This window comes from Lagopus muta, chromosome 4, assembly GCF_023343835.1.
Source record: "Lagopus muta isolate bLagMut1 chromosome 4, bLagMut1 primary, whole genome shotgun sequence".
Lineage (NCBI taxonomy): Eukaryota > Metazoa > Chordata > Aves > Galliformes > Phasianidae > Lagopus > Lagopus muta.
In genome coordinates this window covers 1,620,741-1,639,353 of record NC_064436.1, presented here as the reverse complement: position 1 = coordinate 1,639,353, position 18,613 = coordinate 1,620,741, and the positions used below count along the sequence as shown (strand labels likewise).

The 18,613-nt window shown below is 40.2% G+C and overlaps 2 protein-coding genes across 2 annotated transcripts; both read left to right on the top strand.

Annotated features, from left to right (window-relative positions):
* Positions 1-557: 557 nt before the first annotated feature.
* FGG (fibrinogen gamma chain) lies at positions 558-5,837 on the top strand. Its single transcript, XM_048942960.1, has 10 exons — positions 558-736; positions 824-868; positions 1,286-1,469; positions 1,571-1,664; positions 2,565-2,695; positions 3,335-3,468; positions 3,589-3,773; positions 4,413-4,690; positions 5,051-5,217; positions 5,610-5,837. Exons 1-10 carry the CDS (start codon positions 650-652, stop codon positions 5,622-5,624), a joined length of 1,320 nt encoding a protein of 439 aa, XP_048798917.1. The 5' UTR covers positions 558-649; the 3' UTR covers positions 5,625-5,837.
* A 4,319-nt stretch (positions 5,838-10,156) lies between these two features.
* FGA (fibrinogen alpha chain) lies at positions 10,157-16,799 on the top strand. The gene is made up of 6 exons (XM_048942747.1): positions 10,157-10,267; positions 12,074-12,202; positions 13,266-13,449; positions 13,743-13,888; positions 14,529-15,567; positions 15,941-16,799. The coding sequence occupies exons 1-6, from the start codon at positions 10,217-10,219 to the stop codon at positions 16,648-16,650; spliced, it is 2,259 nt and encodes a 752-aa protein (XP_048798704.1). The 5' UTR covers positions 10,157-10,216; the 3' UTR covers positions 16,651-16,799.
* Positions 16,800-18,613: the final 1,814 nt, after the last annotated feature.

Below are 18,613 nucleotides of genomic sequence, written 5' to 3'. Positions count from 1 at the left end.
TCACACAGACTTCCTAAATTAGATGGCAGAGAAGATTCCCTGCCTGTAAGGGAGACCACGGGCGGCTTCTCCAGATATTCCACTGCCTGACATGGCCTTATAACTCCCTCTGCCTGAGTTTTGTCATCTGCCAAATAGGAAGAATGATATTGAATGCCTTTGAAAAGTATGTTCTGCCTTATGGAAGGAAGGAACTATACAACCATGAAGTATTCTTAATATTTAACTTTAGGCTATGGATATATGTTTGCATGTAATTAGGTAGTTACCTCTGCTTTTCCCTATGCAAGTTAAGTAACTACTCTGCCTGCCCCCACCCAAGAGCCACGTGTGCATTTGCTTATGCTCGTGTTACAGCTTCTGCACACCTTGTTTCACCTTTCTGCCTCCTTTAAGACCCGGTTGGAACAAAGATAAAGCAGATAGGTGGAAAGCAAGTTCTGCAAATGGGAGGAGTAAGAGATGCGTGCAAATTCTGGGAATCCACCTCATCCTCTACTCCACCTCTTCCCGTTACCTCAGCGTGCCCGCCCCCATCTCCAGCTGCTCCCTTAAACCTCTGCTGCCCTGCTCTGGGGCCAAATCTGGCAGCCCATAAAGGTGCTGCCTCAGCTGCTGGGGGGAACAGTTTCAGCTGCTGGCACTACAGATGGCACCCAGTGAGATGGGGCCGAAGCTGGGCAGATGGGTGCCTCTGGGGCATCTCCTCTCCCTGCTCTTCTCTACCAGCATGGCGGTAAGTGTTGGTGCAGAGTGTTAGTGTCAGTGCTTAGAATGCTTCTGGAGGAAACTCACTGAAAGTGGTCTTGTTTCTTCTCTTCAGTACATCGCTACCAGAGAAAACTGCTGCATATTAGACGAGCGATTTGTAAGTATCATTTTCTTTTACATTAAGAGTCTAGTCAAAGCCTGCCTACACCACTTACTAACCGCCATTTGTAGCTTCATTAGATCCTCACTGTTAGCTTCAAAGCTCATTAAATGCACTGTGCTCAAACCTGTTCTTGACTGGTATCGGTAAGCTGAGAAAGGCAGCTACGCTGCTGATAAAGGTATATTAAAGACACTACAAGTAACACCATGTACAAATTTATTTCTAAGTCTGGGTATATATATATGGTGTGAAACTAAAACCTCTATAAATTCTGTAGTACTGCAGACAGGGGTAAATGTCTATGCTTTTTTTTTCCCCGCAATAATTTGTACAAACTGTTCTCCTGCCCAAATATTCTGTTGTCCATTTTTGCTACTGAAACATTATCTGCTATTATTCCTTTCTCTTTAGGGTAGCTACTGCCCCACAACTTGTGGCATTGCAGATTTCTTTAACAAATACCGTCTCACTACGGATGGTGAACTGCTAGAAATTGAGAGACTTCTGCAGCAAGCTACTAACTCCACAGGATCAATAGAATATTTGATCCAACACATCAAAACCATCTATCCTTCAGAGAAGCAGACACTACCACGTGAGAATATAGAAATAGCTACATAATTGAACAAGTTGTCACTGTCTTGTTCTTCTAATTTGCCAAACTGCAATAATTTCATACCTTTGTCTATCCTTCAGAATCAGTTGAGAGTTTGACTCAGAAGTCCAAGAAAATAATTGAAGAAATTATCAGATATGAAAACACTATTTTGGCTCATGAAAATACTATACAGTAGGTATCTTTGACCTTTCGTAGCACTTTATAATCCAAATCATTTTCTTTCTCTTCTTTTACTAACAATAACAGAAAGGGGTTTTGTGCTTATGTTGACCATTAGACACTGTCATTAGAAGTTCCCTTACAAGGCACAAAACAACCATGAGGATCTGAGAGTGCATTTTCGGTTCATCAGTGTTATCCATTAATTGTGCAAATAAAAGATAGGAATGTTAGGAAGCCTGGCAGTGATTTTATTTGTGTTTCTTTTGCTTCATTAGACATTGATAATTTCTTTTTTCATGAACTATAGAGATTTTATTAATGTGCCTTTGTAGAGTATATGAAATATTTGTACAATCATTTACTCTGACTAATTTCACAGCATATATCTGAGAAAATCAGCTCAGTTCCACAGGTATAATTCATAAGTTATTATAAACTCAATGGTGGTCTTCAGTAAACCGACACTGAAAATAGAATCAAAAACATCATTAACTTTTGTAAAATTTGAGGCTATTTTTATTGACCTGAAAGTAGCAAAATCTCTATTTCTACAGCATTATATCAAATACGATTTAAACATTCTGATCATTGAGGCAGTTTACATAATTTATGTAAAATTCCACACTTACGGAAGAATAATTCATAACTTGCTAAGGAGAGCAAAGGAAAACATTCCACGGCATTACAATCATGCATTAATTTGTGGTTTGAGTTTTGCTGATTAGAGGCAAGTCAGGTTTTACATGAGATTAAGCATGTACATTCCCATTTTGGCTGTTTTACTCAACTTTACATACCAGTGCTAAGAGACTGGGGATGTATGTGGCAGCATGCTATCTCAGTTAGGCATCTGTGCAGGTAATAAGAAGCAGCTGAAGAAACAAGCCATTTTTATGTCTCTCTCTCCAGACAGTTGACAGATATGCACATAATGAACAGCAACAAGATCTCACAGCTGAAACAAAAGATTTCTCAACTCGAGTCACACTGTCAGGAACCATGCAAAGATACTGCTGAAATACAGGAGACAACTGGAAGAGGTGCACAAAATGCTTCTTGTATGGTGGAGGTCTGATTCAGTTACAAGTGCTGCCAGTTAGCATTGCAGTGATGGGGTTCTTGTGATCTTAAGGCGTGATAAGGATCTTGTGATCATAGACTTGTGCAAAGATGTAAGACTGCAAGTTTTGGAATCAATGCTTGGATCGATTTTAGGAAGATAACTTACAATCATTACTTGCATTACAGAATTACTTACAGAACTTACATTTCTGCTGATTGACCTAGAAAAATTTAACTCCAGAAGTGCTGGCTTTTGCTGTAGAAATTGGTGCTATGACTGTATTCTACACATAAGTTGCTTAAATTCCATGTGAAATGAACATTCTCGTATTCATAGAATCATAGAATGATTCTATAGAATCATAGAATGATTTTACACAGGTCCTGTGACCTTCAGTACTTTTTTTTATGGCAATGACATTTAAACACTTAGACTAAACTGCAAAATTTGAAACAATATTTTTTATTAATATTTATTAATCGAATTTATTATTAATATTTATTAATCGAATTAACCAAACTTCTTACATTGCAAAAGTTACCATATCAAATATGAGGATAGAGTGTGAGGATAGAACTATAGATTAGTAACAATCCTTTGAATATCTTTACTTCAGATTGTCAAGATATTGCAAATAAAGGTGCAAGAAAAAGTGGTCTTTACTTCATCAAGCCTCAAAAAGCTAAGCAGTCTTTCCTAGTCTACTGTGAGATCGACAAGTATGGCAACGGCTGGACAGTGTTACAGAGGGTATGTCACTAGGGTATTATTATCATAAGGAAGCGTACTGCATCAAGAACTGTTTACATCTGCTTACCTGAAGTGCGTAACGTGTGTTTTTTTGAGGGTTGCTTTGTTGTTGTTTTACAGAGATTGGATGGGAGTGAGGACTTCCGGAGAAATTGGGTTCAGTACAAGGAAGGATTTGGACATCTGTCTCCAGATGACACCACAGAATTTTGGCTGGGCAATGAAAAGATTCACTTAATAACTACTCAGTCCACTCTGCCATATGCCTTGCGAATAGAACTGGAGGACTGGTCTGGCAAAAAAGGGTATTTGCTCATGAAGCCTCTGAAAATGGCATCTTAATACCTACTGCTTTTTCAGTACTGTTAGTTTGTACAGACCTAAAAAAAGCGTGGCACTGTTAGATATGTCAAGATGCATGAGATATGCATGGGCTCCTGAACTCCTAACTGTGACAGCAGCCCTCACGTGTACCTGTCTGAAGGCCACGTGCCAGAAGCCCTCGTTGATTAGGCAGAATAAATCTGTTTCTTCTCTTCAAAGTTTCTTCAGTTCTGTCTTCCATTCTCCAGGAGGGCTTACTACCTTTCTTATTTTTTGAGATACCTATTTCTTCCTTCCACCAAGAGCTTCCTTGTGACTTGAGTAAGCCTAAGCAGTAGCAACTTGGTAGATAAACACGTATGTGGATGTGTAACGTAGGTCTTCTGTGCGTCACTAAAGAACAGTAGAGTCAAAAAACACATCTAATGGTGGATGACAAAAACTGATTGGATGTCTGTCATTGAAACAATTCACACAATCGTTTAAAAATAACCCTTTTACAAAATTACATGCTAGGATGCCTTCAATCCCTTTTCTGCAGTTCTAACATCTACGTATATTTCATTTGTGCATACTAGGAACGCAGCATGCTTATACTCACTGTTATCCTCTGTTAATAGCACTGCTGACTATGCGGTATTCAAAGTGGGAACTGAAGAAGACAAGTACAGATTGACCTATGCCTACTTTATTGGTGGTGAAGCTGGAGATGCCTTTGATGGCTTTGATTTTGGAGATGATCCAAGTGACAAATCCTATACCTACCATAATGGCATGCGCTTCAGCACCTACGATAATGACAACGACAACTTTGAGGGCAACTGTGCTGAGCAAGATGGATCTGGATGGTGGATGAACAGATGCCATGCTGGTCACCTTAATGGACAATATTATATAGGTGAAATATCTTCTAAATACGTATTTTTGCATGGACAAATGTAACGAAGGACACCACATTTCAATGTCAAAGGAAAATGGGTCACTTTCATTGAGAATATTTTGTCATCTGTTTTTTCCAAAGCTGATGTAGTCCATTCTTCTCAATAATTGTTTATATTAACACCAATTTGTGTCAGTTCTCCAGCCCAAAGTGGAATTCTTGACCCTGACAGAAGCAAAGAGAGGGAGAGGGGCACTGTGTGCAGTGTGTTGTATGCCCAGGGATGTCACAGAGGTGTTGGTACCACGACTGTGTATGGGATGGGCACATTAATCATTTAGAAACAACTAAATACTTTGCTCAAATTGCTACTTTTAGGTGGTGCGTACACATCCAGAGATGCTGGTTCAGATTCATATGACAACGGCATTATATGGGCAACGTGGCGTGACCGATGGTACTCCATGAAGAAAACTACAATGAAAATCATCCCATTCAACAGACTCTCAATAGATGGACAGCAGCACTCAGGCGGCACCAAGCAGGTTTGTCCATTGGACAGAGAACGTATTTAAAATAACCACCAAATACGTTTATAATTGCAAATACAGAGCATGGACAGCTGAAATTTTATGCCTACCGCTTCTTGGAGGCATCAGCTTTGTTTACTGTTTCATCACAGAAATATTTGTGTTTTGATTTTAGTATACCTTCCTTTTCACTGTTTCTTTTAACAAACAGATGAGTAGATAGTCCCAGGACTACAAATAATTCCTTGTCTTCATGTGTTTTAATTGCTGAACTTTAAATTTCCAACTAGTATAAATATGTATGAATACTATCAACATATCGTAATTAAGCCTTAAGTACTTCATCTTTCTTTAGAAAAACATTCAAACACTGTCTTTTTTTTTCTTTTTTTTTTTTTCTATTGCAGGTTGGAGACTCATAAAGGCACAATTTAATAAAGACTGACCTGAATGGAGAAAATAAATCTTTTATTTGAGCGACACTGAGCTTATCTCACCTTCCACAGTTTGGACATCAGTGTTGTGAAATGCCACTGACTATAAAATGGCCAGTGGTTTTCCTTGAGCAGTGCTTACCTCTTTACATGGTTGTTTTTTCTGTACACATTCCCAATAAATTTTTGATTATTACAGAATAGCTGAGCTTGCTATTTGTGTTCTACCGTCGGCCAAACACAACACAGAAAACACTGTGACTGCAGGAAGGGTACTCTGATCAAGTCTGGTTCAGTTCCTTCTCTGTATTTAGAAGTATGTGTTGGAGTTATTTCTCCATAAAACATGGCTAGGTTTCAACAGTCTTCACTTTGTTTTCTGATGAAATTGTCAATTTGTGACACAGATCAAAGTACACTTGAAAGGGACCTAGTTTACTGCTGGAGCCGCTTGAGCAAACACAGCACAGGTTAGGAAGTGTACTATCAGTGACAAAGGTATTTTACTCCAGAGCAGGCATATTAGCAGGTTTCTCAAATACTGTTCAAAATAAATGTTTGGTTTTCTATATAGCACATAGTACTACACTGTACAAGGATTATAACTGAATACCACATTCGTAAACTTACTAAATTATTGTAATGTTTTTAGCATCATTTTCAGATGAAAATAATAAAATTTTTAGTATTAATTAATTATGTTTTAGTTCCATTTGCTTTTGCTATGTGTAGTAATAATTTTTCAGTGGCCCACACTGTCAGCACAGATCAATAAAAGCAGGGTTTGAGATGCTGTCTGAATGTAATCACTCAGAATATTTGATGAGTATTTCTGGGTAAGGGGTTTAGAAAATCAAATTACTTTTGTGGATACATTTGTCAACAAAATATACACAGAGAGCTAGAATAGAAATATATTTATATATGTCAAGCTGATACATAAAGAAATGCATCCTAGTCTTTATTTTTAGCTACCATGGAATAGCCAGGAGTTCACCTGGTGTTTCTAAATAGCACATTTAAATGGCTTTTTTAGAGACAGGGAAACAGTACACAAGTAAGATGGACCTCAAAGGCCATTTATGCCACCTTGAGACTTTTCCTGTTGAGGTGAGCAGGTCTTTGTCTAGTTTGCAGCCGAGCTGCTTTGCTTGAGTTGAATGTCCACAGCACAACAAGCTGCTATCCACTTATTGCTTATACTGCAGTTGTTGTGAGTGGCCAAGCCACTTTCACTTTCTGTTTTCAGTTTAACTCCATCTATGCTATGACTTTAAAAGTTGTTTTATTTATACATGTACAACATGGAATTAAGAAGTATTCCTTTCCACTCTGTTACTTTGACCTCTGAATCCACATTTCCCTAGGTCTGAGCTGCTCTCCCACTCTTTTTGTTGCAATGCCTTATTTTATGAGGAAATGCTGTGAAAACAAAATATTCCACTGGTGTGACCTGGCATTTTATGGATTGCTAATCAGAACTAAGACAAACTCATTCTTTCATTTGGTTTGCTGGTTGGTGTTCTGAGGTCTCACAAATAATTTTGAGCCTCTTTGGAGAGGACTGAAGATATGGAGGGCTAGAGCTGCTGAATCCAAGATCGTTCACAGAAGTCCTGTGCCAGGACAGGACTGAAAGGACAGGCCTTGAAAGAACACTGTCAACAATCATGTCTTTTGGAGATCTTTTCTACTGCTTCCAACCATGGAACTATCAGAAAGGGACCTGAACAGATCTTCTGTTTCTTCTGTCTCGTAGAGACAGAATTAATACTCTCACATTTTGTGGGGTTGTTTATTTTTGTTTGTTTCTTTGTTTTGCAAGTAAATACGTTGTGTTTTGACTTAATGTCTCCATTTTGTATTCTGAAAGGTCTTATTTATCTTCCCTGAATCAGTCTAAAATTGTACAAGGCCTACAGGGCATAACCTACATAATATAGCACAGCACATTGTATTTAGGCAAATCTATCCCCCTCTGAATTCTTGAGATTTTATTACAGGACTTGGTGCTATCCACTGCCTTCCTTTCATACCCTTCCTTTCATACCCTATGCTTGCTGTCACCCTTCCTACTTGTCAAAGACCATTACCATTGTAGCACAAAGCATAGGAATTGGGAGCAGAAATATTTTCCTTTTGGCCCTGTTGGAGCAAAGATTGGACCAGATAGATGCAAAGGTTCCTTCCTACCTCATCCATTCTGGGGTTCTGTCATTCTGGCTCACATCCTGGGCACACAAATCAACCCTAAATCCCGGACTCCCCAGCTATCGCTGTGGCAGCCTGCCAAGAGTAGGGCAGCCAAGCAGTAAACTGCACTTCTTTGATCATGAATTAAAGGTAAATCCAAAGTTTATCTAGCTCTTAGCCTGTAACCTTTACAAACAAACACACAGAGAAGTGACTAGATGATTGCAACAAGAAAGCAAAGGTACAGGCTGAAGGTCAGGCACAGGTTCAGCCATCAACTGGAAAGTCTGAGAAGCTCCTCCTCTACCTCAGCTTCACACAGCAATCCCCTTCACACGAAGCAGGAAAGCCCTCTTGGTTAACCTAGTCCTTACGGTCAGTTATCAGCTTTTTCCAGACCCCTAGACCTGGTAACTGAGTTTTACTTGGACCAGAGCTTAAGTTTTTTGATTATTGAAGGTCATTGAGGGCCCTCTCAGCCCTCAGGCATCTTAGAGTTGGCTGTTCCAGAGCCCGGTGTTAAGCAGAGAGCTACAGCTGATGTCAGTGGTATCTGCACATACAGAGTACTCTAAAGACTCAGAGTATCAAAATGGATCAGGGATAGTATGTGCAATTCTTGTGCTCCTGAGCAACTGATCTTCAAGCAGAGACTTTGATGTCAGCTACATAAGCCAAATTAGAGCTCATTGGTGCAAATGGGAGACTGTCTGTGGACACCAGCAGATATTGCATATAGCTCATTTAACTCTGTTCTTTTAAAAAACTCATCACAGTCCTGCAAGTCTTCCTCTCATTGTGATCTTTTTGTCCTTTAAGCATTTTCTTGTTTGAGCTTTTTATGATTCTTAAAGATCATTACAATTCTTCCACAGCACCATTACAATTAAACTTCTTTCCAAGTGTGCGCAGGTAAGATTAAGCCTTAAATATAGTAGAAACAGATTTATACAAAAACAGATTTTGATGGTGTAGGTGTAAATCAGCGACATAAATCAATGTAGCACCATCCTATCCATGTGCTCTGTTTCTTGTAACCTGAGAATATGACTCATTCTTAGTGATATTTGTATGTAGAGTTCTGTTCTAATTTAAGAGGGTTTATGGAGACAAGAGAAGCATGCAATGCAAAGCCAGACATGGGAGAAACAAAAGAGTCCAGTTCAACTTCAGCAAACCTTACGTGGAGAGTGATGAAGCCTTCTGAAGGCAGAAAACAAGGAAAAGCAGAGAAACAGAGAGTAAGAAAAAAAAACATGATGCTGCTGCAATGGGTCCGAAGCTACAAACAGCTATTTTGAATTTAAAATGTGGTATAAAACCAGAGTCAAGCTTAAATGTGGCTCTATAGAACAGAGTACGATGAGCAATGGATGATGGGCAGTTTTGTGAGTACTGTCATTTAAAAAAAAAACATGAGAATGTTTTGTTCCCTCAACTGATTTGCTTGAGCTCAAGTTTTCCTCCTAATTTCTGCTCCCTGTGGTAGCAACTTTTAATATGGGCAGCATCTTTAAGCACTTGACATTCATGTACAATATTCCCCACTAACTCAATAGCTTGTTATAGATCTCACAGTAGCAACGCATTTTAATCAATTCCTATACACAAACTATAGCAATTTTAAAAGCACTTATTTTCTGCCCCTTAAAAAAGATCTAGTAATTCTCAACTTTTTCTTTTTTTTTTTTTTTCAGGGACATTTTCAAATACCACTTTGTTGTGCTTTTCATAAATATGTGTGCAACTCACACTGTTCATTTCAATTAACAATAAGTCTGTGTAAGAAAGAAGGTGACGCTAAACAAGGTGTGTGTTATACAAACACCAGCAGTGTCCAGCTGCAGAAACATATGCAAACTGAGCTCTGCAGTCCTCAGGGATCCATTTTTGTTGACAAACCATAGTAAACTTTCTTACACTGGTATTTGCCTCAGAAGGCCCAATAGTTTTCATGGGCATGGAGTTGCAAAGAAAGGGCAAAGCAATGACTTTCAAATATCAGCTTGCTTGATTGTATTAGCTAAATTCCGGCCATACAGCATGTGTTTTCCATCAGTTAAGTATTGCTGGCTTCTGCTAGGACCTGCATACACCCTAGATGAACAACAATTTACAAGAAATGAAGCTTGAAGCAGATATATTATTCTTCTTCTTTCCTGGAATACACGGTGTTGCCCTCATGGTGGTGCTGTACAAATTTATCTGGAGTAAATAACACCAGAAACTTGTGCAAGAGGCCTTAGGTAATCAACTCTGGCATGTTTTGTCTCCAAACAGAAGGGAGAATAATGATTAATCTCAGCTCTTCAGCAAGGTTTAAATTGCATCAAAAGACCAGAGGAGAGCATCCTCTCATCCACAGTTCTGCTCGCTCTTCTCTGAAGATGATACCATTGAGGATACTCTGTGTGTTGCTCTGCCTCAACTTAGCTTGGGTATGAGTTTGCTTACTTCATTCTTTCCATACCTCGTTGATTTTGAAGAGTAAATGTTTATTTAATCTGCATTGATCAGATGTATGTTTGCTGTCACCTATCTTGTCAAATTCAGTGCACGCACATACGCACAAGCTTCCTTTGACTACTTCAATGCTGGACTTTCATAGCAGCAGTTCTTGAATATCCAGTTCTGTTTTGCTTAATTCAGTCTTGTTGAACCTGCCTGCCTTCAGAAAAGCAAAGCAAATGAATTAACATGAATTCATAGATTCACAGCTGCTGCTGTGAGCCTTAAAGCTGGCTGAATTGGATGCTAGAGGCTCCAGCCAGTCACAAATTTTCAATTTCACAAATTTTAGGATGAATTATAATTTCTTTTCTACTGTCTCATTTTACTTCAACTGCATGTTTCAGCTACAAACGATGCATCATGACTTTATTCTAAAACGCAGATTTAAAAATAGTGATTCTTTGGCCGCAATAACAGATTAAACTAGAATCTAAACCAGATTACAATAGATTATAATCTACTATAATATAATATATAATGTAATATTTATTACCTAAAATAAGCAAGAAGTAATTTTCAGATAAGGAAAGTGATAATCTTGATTTTCAACTACGCTAACATAACCTTGCCATTTTTTCAATTATGTTTCAGCTAATAATCGTATTTTAGTCTTTCTCTTTGTGACTGAGTTTTGAAGGAAGAGAATGCTCTCACAAATTGCAGAAATTACTGGGAGCAGATCTGGCTAAATAGAAGCAGTCCTGTTGGAGCTGCCAGTGCTGAAAGGGCACAGACCACCTAAAATTAAAGGTTGTGTTTGTTACTTTTAGTGGTCCCTTGGGCCAAGATGAATCAAACCAAAGTGAAACTGCTGAGTTTAGTAATGACAATCCAGTTCCACAGGGCTGAGGTTCTGGCTCTGGAGGCTGTAATTAGAAAACTTTCTCTGTGTGAAAATTAATCATCTTTTTCAGCATGAATTATACTGCTTGATAAGAGCATAATGCATATACAGAGAAACCTAGGCAGACCTAATTAGGTCTAAAGCAATTTCTTTCACTTTTTATGAAAAAGAATCATTTTCCAGTTCTTTACTGAGCAATAATGCAGTAAGAATCCCTACAGCATTTTGGCTTAGAATTAGTTGGTATAATTGCACTTTAGTTTCTCAGATTTCAAGAAAATCTCAGTACATTTGTTTCTGTTCCTTCCATTAGCAAAGTGCAATCCACCCATCACTGACATTATTATTTTCATTTCAATGTTATTAGTTTTCTTGTTCTTTATGCCAAGCAAAACAGTGCTACAAGCTTATGGGACTAAAACCAGAAACACTAATGAATGGGAAAACTCAATTCATGCATATCTTCAAGCCAGTTTTGAGTAGGCAGAAGGAGTAGAATGAAAACAAAAAATTTAGGAATATGAAAGCAAGTGAAAATAGAACACAGATGTTTCAAAGTTAGCTTAAGTAATTTCAATCTAATTTTGCATTTTCATGCAGAGCTCAAGATTGTCTTGCAAAGATATTACCATCATATACTCTAAGCACCATCCATTCTCCACACGAGCATAAATTTTAAGAGTGGAAAAGCTTTATTCTGACAAAATAAACAAAAGCAAGTCTTACAAGAAATGCCTTTATGCTGTTGGATGATGCATTCCACAAGGCTGCACTTTCCACAGCAGCAGCACCCCACTGAGTGCTTGAGGATACCAGCTTTTCACTTCCATTTTCTTGACCGCTGCGCCGACAGCCTCAATTTTGTGCTTCTTCTTGCTCCTCCCGGCAGGCTCAGGATGGGGAGACCGTCTTTGAAAAGGAGGGTGCAGTTGGACGTGGCCCCAGGATCGTGGAGCAGAGGCACCAGTCCTCCTGCAAGTATGAGAAGAACTGGCCTATCTGTGCGGACGATGACTGGGTGAGCAACGAGCCTTGGGGATGGCAGGGCACTCATGGACCCTGCCAGAGTGCTCCTGGGGCTTTTGTGCTTTTGGGCCGTAGTCTGGGGGATGATGGGTGGCCCTTTACACTGGGGTGGCATGGGGAAGTGTCCTGGGGAAAGGCAAGAAGCAAAGCGGAGCTGCAGTGAAACCAAGGGGGAAAGAAAGAAAAGACAGAATAGTTTGGAGGGAGGGAGGAGGCTGGGAAAAATCAGTCTGAAAGAGAAAGGCAAAATAGAAAAACCAGTAAAAAGAAAAATAAAAGTTCTTTTCATGATTTTGATGTTGCTGCTCTTGGAGTTAGTAAGAGGAATGCGCTTGAAAGAAAGACTTGTGACAAAGGGGAATATGTAGAAAGAACTGAAAATTTTTAGGAGGTCTGACGACAAGGTGCTCAGTAAAAGCTTCTCAGTGGCTGACTGAATTTCTGTGTATGAACTGTCGGTTTGTCTCTCCCTTGCCTCTTGCATCTCAACTCATCTCTATGCGACATTTATAAGATGTAATCTTGCCAAAGAGCTGTAATGTATAAGAACATGAGGCTCTTCTGAGGAAAATTCTGCTTGAATTAATGGGCCTAGGGCATCCTTGCTCAAACAGGACAGCTAACTTCTCTTTACAGCAGTCCTTTGGAAAACAAATGCGGTGAGATTATTATTTTGGTTTTCTTATTACTGTTATTAATATTGTTACTGTTATTATTGTGGTTTTGTTTAATTTTGTTTCTACTCTTAAGGAACAGAGGAAAGTAAAAATTAAAGGTTCCTCACTCCCACATAAGACAGGATTCTATGCACACCTTTCAGCAATTCCAATGCACCAGTGTCAGAGGCGCAAGATGTGAAGGGTCAGCTGTGAGGTGTCTTGCTCCAAGTCATACAAGCTCTTTTCAAAGTCACTGGATGAACAGGACAGCAGAAGTCACATAATACTGCCCTAAGTTTTATTAGAGGGTTATTGCTGGTTTAAACATACTGATTTCAAAAACAGAAAGGCATGCTCATGAAGATGTTAACGCAGTTATTTCTCTTCCACTTTTAGGGTACAAAATGTCCATCAGGCTGCAGAATGCAGGGACTAATTGATGACACGATCCAGGATAACACTCACAGAATAGACAAAATTAGGCAGCAACTTGCAGCCAGTCAAAATAACTATAAAACATCCAATCGGGTAATTGTGGAAACCATAAATATACTGAAGCCTGGTCTGGAGGGTGCCCAGCGTAAGTATTCCCCTAGTTTTATCATCAGTTGCTAATTTTTGAGCGCGTGCATGTTAGCAATATTCTGTGGAAACACATGCTGCACTGGACCTGATTAATAAAAGCCAGAACAAACATGGTGATACACGACTCCTAACTACTAACTTGTAAAAGGTAATGTAATTTTTACCAGCTTTGTGTTATGAGAAATTTGTTCTTAAATATCTGCTTATATTGCCTATTTTAAAATACGATGCACTTCTAGGAAAGAAAATCACACCTGCATACCTGACCATGATGAATTTCTCTTTCAGAGCTTGATGAGAATTATGGTCATGTGTCAGCAGAACTGAGGAGGAGGATTGTGACATTAAAGCAGCGAGTTGCCACTCAAGTGAACAGAATTAAAGCTCTGCAGAACAGCATTCAGGAGCAGGTGGTGGAAATGAAACGTTTGGAGGTAGGCAGCCACTGCATCATTCCCACTGTTTGCAGAGCCTAGCTGCAGAAGGATCTGTTACACAGTGCCCAGCGAGCAGTACTACATGCAGAAAGAAAATACAATGCAGTCCTCTCAGGATCTGCTCTGGTGAGGCAAATTCCCCAGTGAGCTGCTTTCTGTGGGACTTTTTTGTATCTTTCCTGCTATGTGGGAAGAGGCATGAAGTCAGGAGGGCCCTTTGTCCCATCTGCTCTTGGACAGGCAGCTGGGATTCCTGATGCTGTATCTACTGGCAGTCAGCTCCATGCAGGGCATTTCTCCACTTGTAAGGATCTGCTGGGCAACAAAGATGAGGAGAGAGGCCCTGTCCTTCTGTGATGCTGCCCAGCAGCCACCAGCCCCAGGAGCGCACACTTAGCTCCAAGAACAGCAGGAACAGAAACTAACCATGCCACAGCACATCTATATCTCCATGGAACCATGTGCACTGTGTATTGTGTGTGCCAGGATAGACTTCAAAATGGAGCTTTGGAAAAGCTCACCTGTAGATGGGAGGTACCAGGGCAGCTCCCCATTTTTCCCAGCCCAGATAAAAGATACACTAGCTTGAGAAAGTCCAGAAAAGATCCCTAATGCAGTTATTTCTCTGTTTATGTAGGTGGACATTGATATTAAGATACGAGCTTGCAAAGGAAGCTGTGCAAGAAGTTTTGATTACCAGGTGGACAAAGAAGGCTATGACAACATCCAGAAGCAGCTTACCCAGGCCAGCTCCATTGACATGCACCCAGACTTTCAAGCAACCACCTTGAGCACACTGAAAATGAGGCCTCTTAAGGACTCGAATGTTCCTGAACACTTTAAGCTGAAGCCTCCACCAGAAATGCAAGCTCTGAACGCATTTAATAACATCAAGCAGATGCAAGTGGTATTAGAAAGACCAGAAACAGACTCAAGGCCCTCCCGAGGCGAGACCTTTTACCACGTGGAAGAAGCAAGGGGGGATTCTTCACCTTCCCACACCAGCAAATTAGTTACTTCTGCTCATGGGAGAGAAAACCCTAGCCTGGTAGATAAAACCACCTCCTCTGTCCATAGATGCACCAGAACTGTCACCAAGAAAGTCATTAGTGGCCCTGACGGTCCTAGAGAAGAAATAGTTGAAAAAATGGTTTCCTCTGATGGCTCAGACTGCTCCCACTTACAAGGAGGACGGGAAGGAAGCACATACCATTTTAGTGGGACAGGTGACTTTCACAAGCTAGACAGGCTTCTGCCAGATCTAGAGTCATTCTTCACCCACGACTCTGCATCCACTGGTAGCAGGCACTCTATTGGCTCGAGCACCACCACAACCAGCAGCCGTGTGACTGGGGCGGGCAGCAGCCGCCTGGGCACTGGAGGGAAAGACAAATTCACAGACTTGGGAGAGGAGGAAGAAGATGATTTTGGAGGACTTCACCCATCTGGATTTGCTGCCAGCAGTGCAAGTCACTCCAAGACTGTAGTGAGCAGTTCCTCTTCTAGTTTCAACAAGGGAGGCTCCACTTTTGAAACCAAGTCCCTAAAGACCCGTGAAATATCTGAGAGGCTAGGTGGGGTGCAACATGATCAGAGTGCAGAGGATACCCCAGACTTTCAGGCGCGCAGCTTCAGACAAGCAGCAATGAGTACAAGGAGAGACTACAGTGGGAAAGGTACACAGAAGTAGTAATTGAGGTAGTGGAGCCAAATTCAATTAATAACCAAACTGACAGAATATTTTCAGATACTGCAATATAACAATGCGATGATAAAATGCCAGAACTGTGTCTGATTGTTGCCACTTTGGAGATAAAAGGGAAAATATATCACTAATACTCGGGTATTGCATAGACAATTAGCAATTTAAGATCTGTGTAAGGTTTCCTCTCTCGATTCTTTGTAATGTTTTGCCTGTCACTAAACCTTATGTAGTCCAAGACACATTTAACAAATTTTCCTCAGATCTATTGCTGCTTGGATTCCTCTGAACTTTTTATTAAACTTTACTGATAACTCCTGTCAAACCAGATCAACTTTTTTTTTTAGACTGCGATGATATCCGCCAGAAACACACTTTTGGTGCCAAAAGTGGCATTTTCAAAATCAAGCCAGAGGGATCCAGTAAGGTTTTGTCAGTTTATTGCGACCAAGAGACCACTTTGGGAGGATGGCTATTGATCCAACAGAGAATGGATGGATCAGTGAATTTTAACCGTACGTGGCAAGACTACAAGAGAGGTTTCGGCAGCGTGGATGGCAAAGGGCGAGGAGAGTTGTGGCTGGGCAATGAGAACATCCACTTGCTGACTCAGAACGAGACTCTGCTTCGAGTAGAGTTAGAGGACTGGGATGGAAATGCTGCATACGCAGAGTACATCGTGCAGGTAGGGACTGAAGCAGAAGGCTATGCCCTGGCTGTGTCCTCCTACGAGGGGACTGCGGGGGATGCACTGGTTGCGGGCTGGCTGGAGGAAGGCTCTGAGTACACGTCCCACGCCCAGATGCAGTTCAGCACCTTTGACCGGGACCAAGACCGCTGGGAGGAGAGCTGTGCTGAGGTGTACGGCGGCGGCTGGTGGTACAACAGCTGCCAGGCAGCCAACCTCAATGGCATTTACTACCCAGGGGGCCACTACGACCCCAGGTACAATGTTCCATATGAGATCGAGAACGGAGTAGTCTGGATACCATTTAGAGCCTCCGATTATTCCCTCAAAGTTGTTAGAATGAAAATCAGACCCCTGGAAACCCTGTAGAAGGACAGGCATTTAATATTTGTCTCACAACTAAAAGTCGGAAATGTCTTCTATATATCTATGTGTGTGATGTACCTTTACCCTATGAATTTGAAGGCAACATGGCACATCTGTGGCATACAAAATAAACTGATTGATTATTAACAAAACAGTTCTTTCATCGTGTTTATAACTGACAAAACTTTCCAAGGAAATGTTGATTTTAAAAACCTTATATAAATCTCTGCAACCTTTTGTCCCATTAGTGCTTCTTACTACCAAGCTTAGTTTGACAACTTTAAATGTCAAAATCTGGCAGAATGATATCCCTGATATCCTCATGCACGGCTAAGCAATTGTTCTGAATTGGGAACTGAAAAATGACATTGTGTGCTGTGATATTCTAAACTACAATCTGAGTTTATCTTGATGGTGATGGGGAAGAGAAGTTTTGATTATTCTCCTTTTGGCAAGGGTAGTGACATCAATCTACTGAAGAAATAATTCAAAGTGACAGTGCTCTTCGGAGCAAGTCAACAACTTGAACTCCAACTTAATAACATTTTCCAGACTTAACTACTTACTTCAGCTGAGGAGAAAAATTGTGAGTGGCACTCGTATCAAATTTTCTATCTCAAATTTTCACACAATCATGTAATATTCAAACGCAATCTTACATCTTCATCTTTAGAACTGAAAATCCATTTATTTTCTCTCAGGCTTATTCATTGTCAGGGGCATAAAAGGCTTCATGGCTGGAAGATTTTGTTACTGCTGTTTGTACTGGATAGAGAAAGACATACACAGTGTACTGCCTGCATTTCAGCACATACGTCACATATGCAGTGCCAGGCAGAATATCAAGTTTGAAAATAGATCCTCATCAAGCTCATTGTTCTACACAAGTGAAAGACATAAAAGGAGGTAGAGATCAAGCCATAAAAATTATCCCCAAAACAAGGCAAATTGATAAAACTAGATCTACGTAAAAAAATAAGCTATTACTTTTTAGCAACCCTGAAAAGACTTTGATAGTAATCAGTAAAAGCAAGATGAAGAGCACCTAGGTGAATATATTATCTTTACTCAAGGTTTTAGTATGTTTTTTGGCAACACGTGTCAAGCAATGATTAGTCTACATGTAAGGTTTTGACGTCAGCAACTTGCTGACAGGGTGTGGTAGAGATTTTTTAATAGAAACTGGTTTGCATGGAAACCAGCTATATCAGTAACACGATTGCAGAAGAACGTGCTGTATTCATCTTTATACCTAATGACATAAAATTGTGTAAGTATTTACTCTGTTTATTTTTTTCCATAATTCTATTAAAGCATAGGTGGACTTCCTTGCCTAAAATCTCACCAATCCGCATTATTCATGTCATTTAAAAACGTCATCAAATACTGAGAAATGTCATTTTTAGCCTTTTCTTTTCAGGCCTTCTGAAGTACAGCCACTGTGCAACATATTTATTACAGCCCCGTGCAGACAAGTTTCTGTGCTTTAGGAAGAGTCATTGCTGCTTCATGTCACCTGTTCCAGTTTTTTAGCCTCAGTGCTCACGCAGCTGTACCCAAAATTGCCCCCCTAATGGATATATTAAGTAGGGAGATTAAAACCTACTACTGTGTCCTAGATTTGGCAAATGCATTCTTCAGTATTCCGGTTGCTGAAGAATCACAAGACCAGTTTGCATTTATGTGGGGAGGCAGGCAGTGGACCTTTCAGGTCCTGCCACAGGGATATGTGCATGCACCAACATATTGCCATAATACAATGGCATGTGACCTGACAAACTGGGAAAAAAATAATAATGTTAACTTCTATCACTTTATTGATGATCTCCTGTTGATGTCTGACTCACTGGGGGCAGTAGGACAGGTGGAGATTCATTAATTACCTATCTGCAAGAAACAGGATGGGTTTTAGATCTGGGCCAGTCTGTGAAATTCCTGGGGGCAGTTTGGTCAGGAAAGATAAGGT

Coding starts and splice junctions, on each gene's coding strand:
- FGG (XM_048942960.1), top strand. CDS start 650: ATGGCACCCAGTGAGATGGGGCCGAAGCTGGGCAGATGGGTGCCTCTG. Junction 869..1,285: donor GCATATTAGACGAGCGATTT/GTAAGTATCATT, acceptor CTTTCTCTTTAG/GGTAGCTACTGCCCCACAAC. Junction 3,774..4,412: donor GACTGGTCTGGCAAAAAAGG/GTATTTGCTCAT, acceptor CTCTGTTAATAG/CACTGCTGACTATGCGGTAT.
- FGA (XM_048942747.1), top strand. CDS start 10,217: ATGATACCATTGAGGATACTCTGTGTGTTGCTCTGCCTCAACTTAGCT. Junction 12,203..13,265: donor TCTGTGCGGACGATGACTGG/GTGAGCAACGAG, acceptor TTCCACTTTTAG/GGTACAAAATGTCCATCAGG. Junction 15,568..15,940: donor GAGAGACTACAGTGGGAAAG/GTACACAGAAGT, acceptor TTTTTTTTTTAG/ACTGCGATGATATCCGCCAG.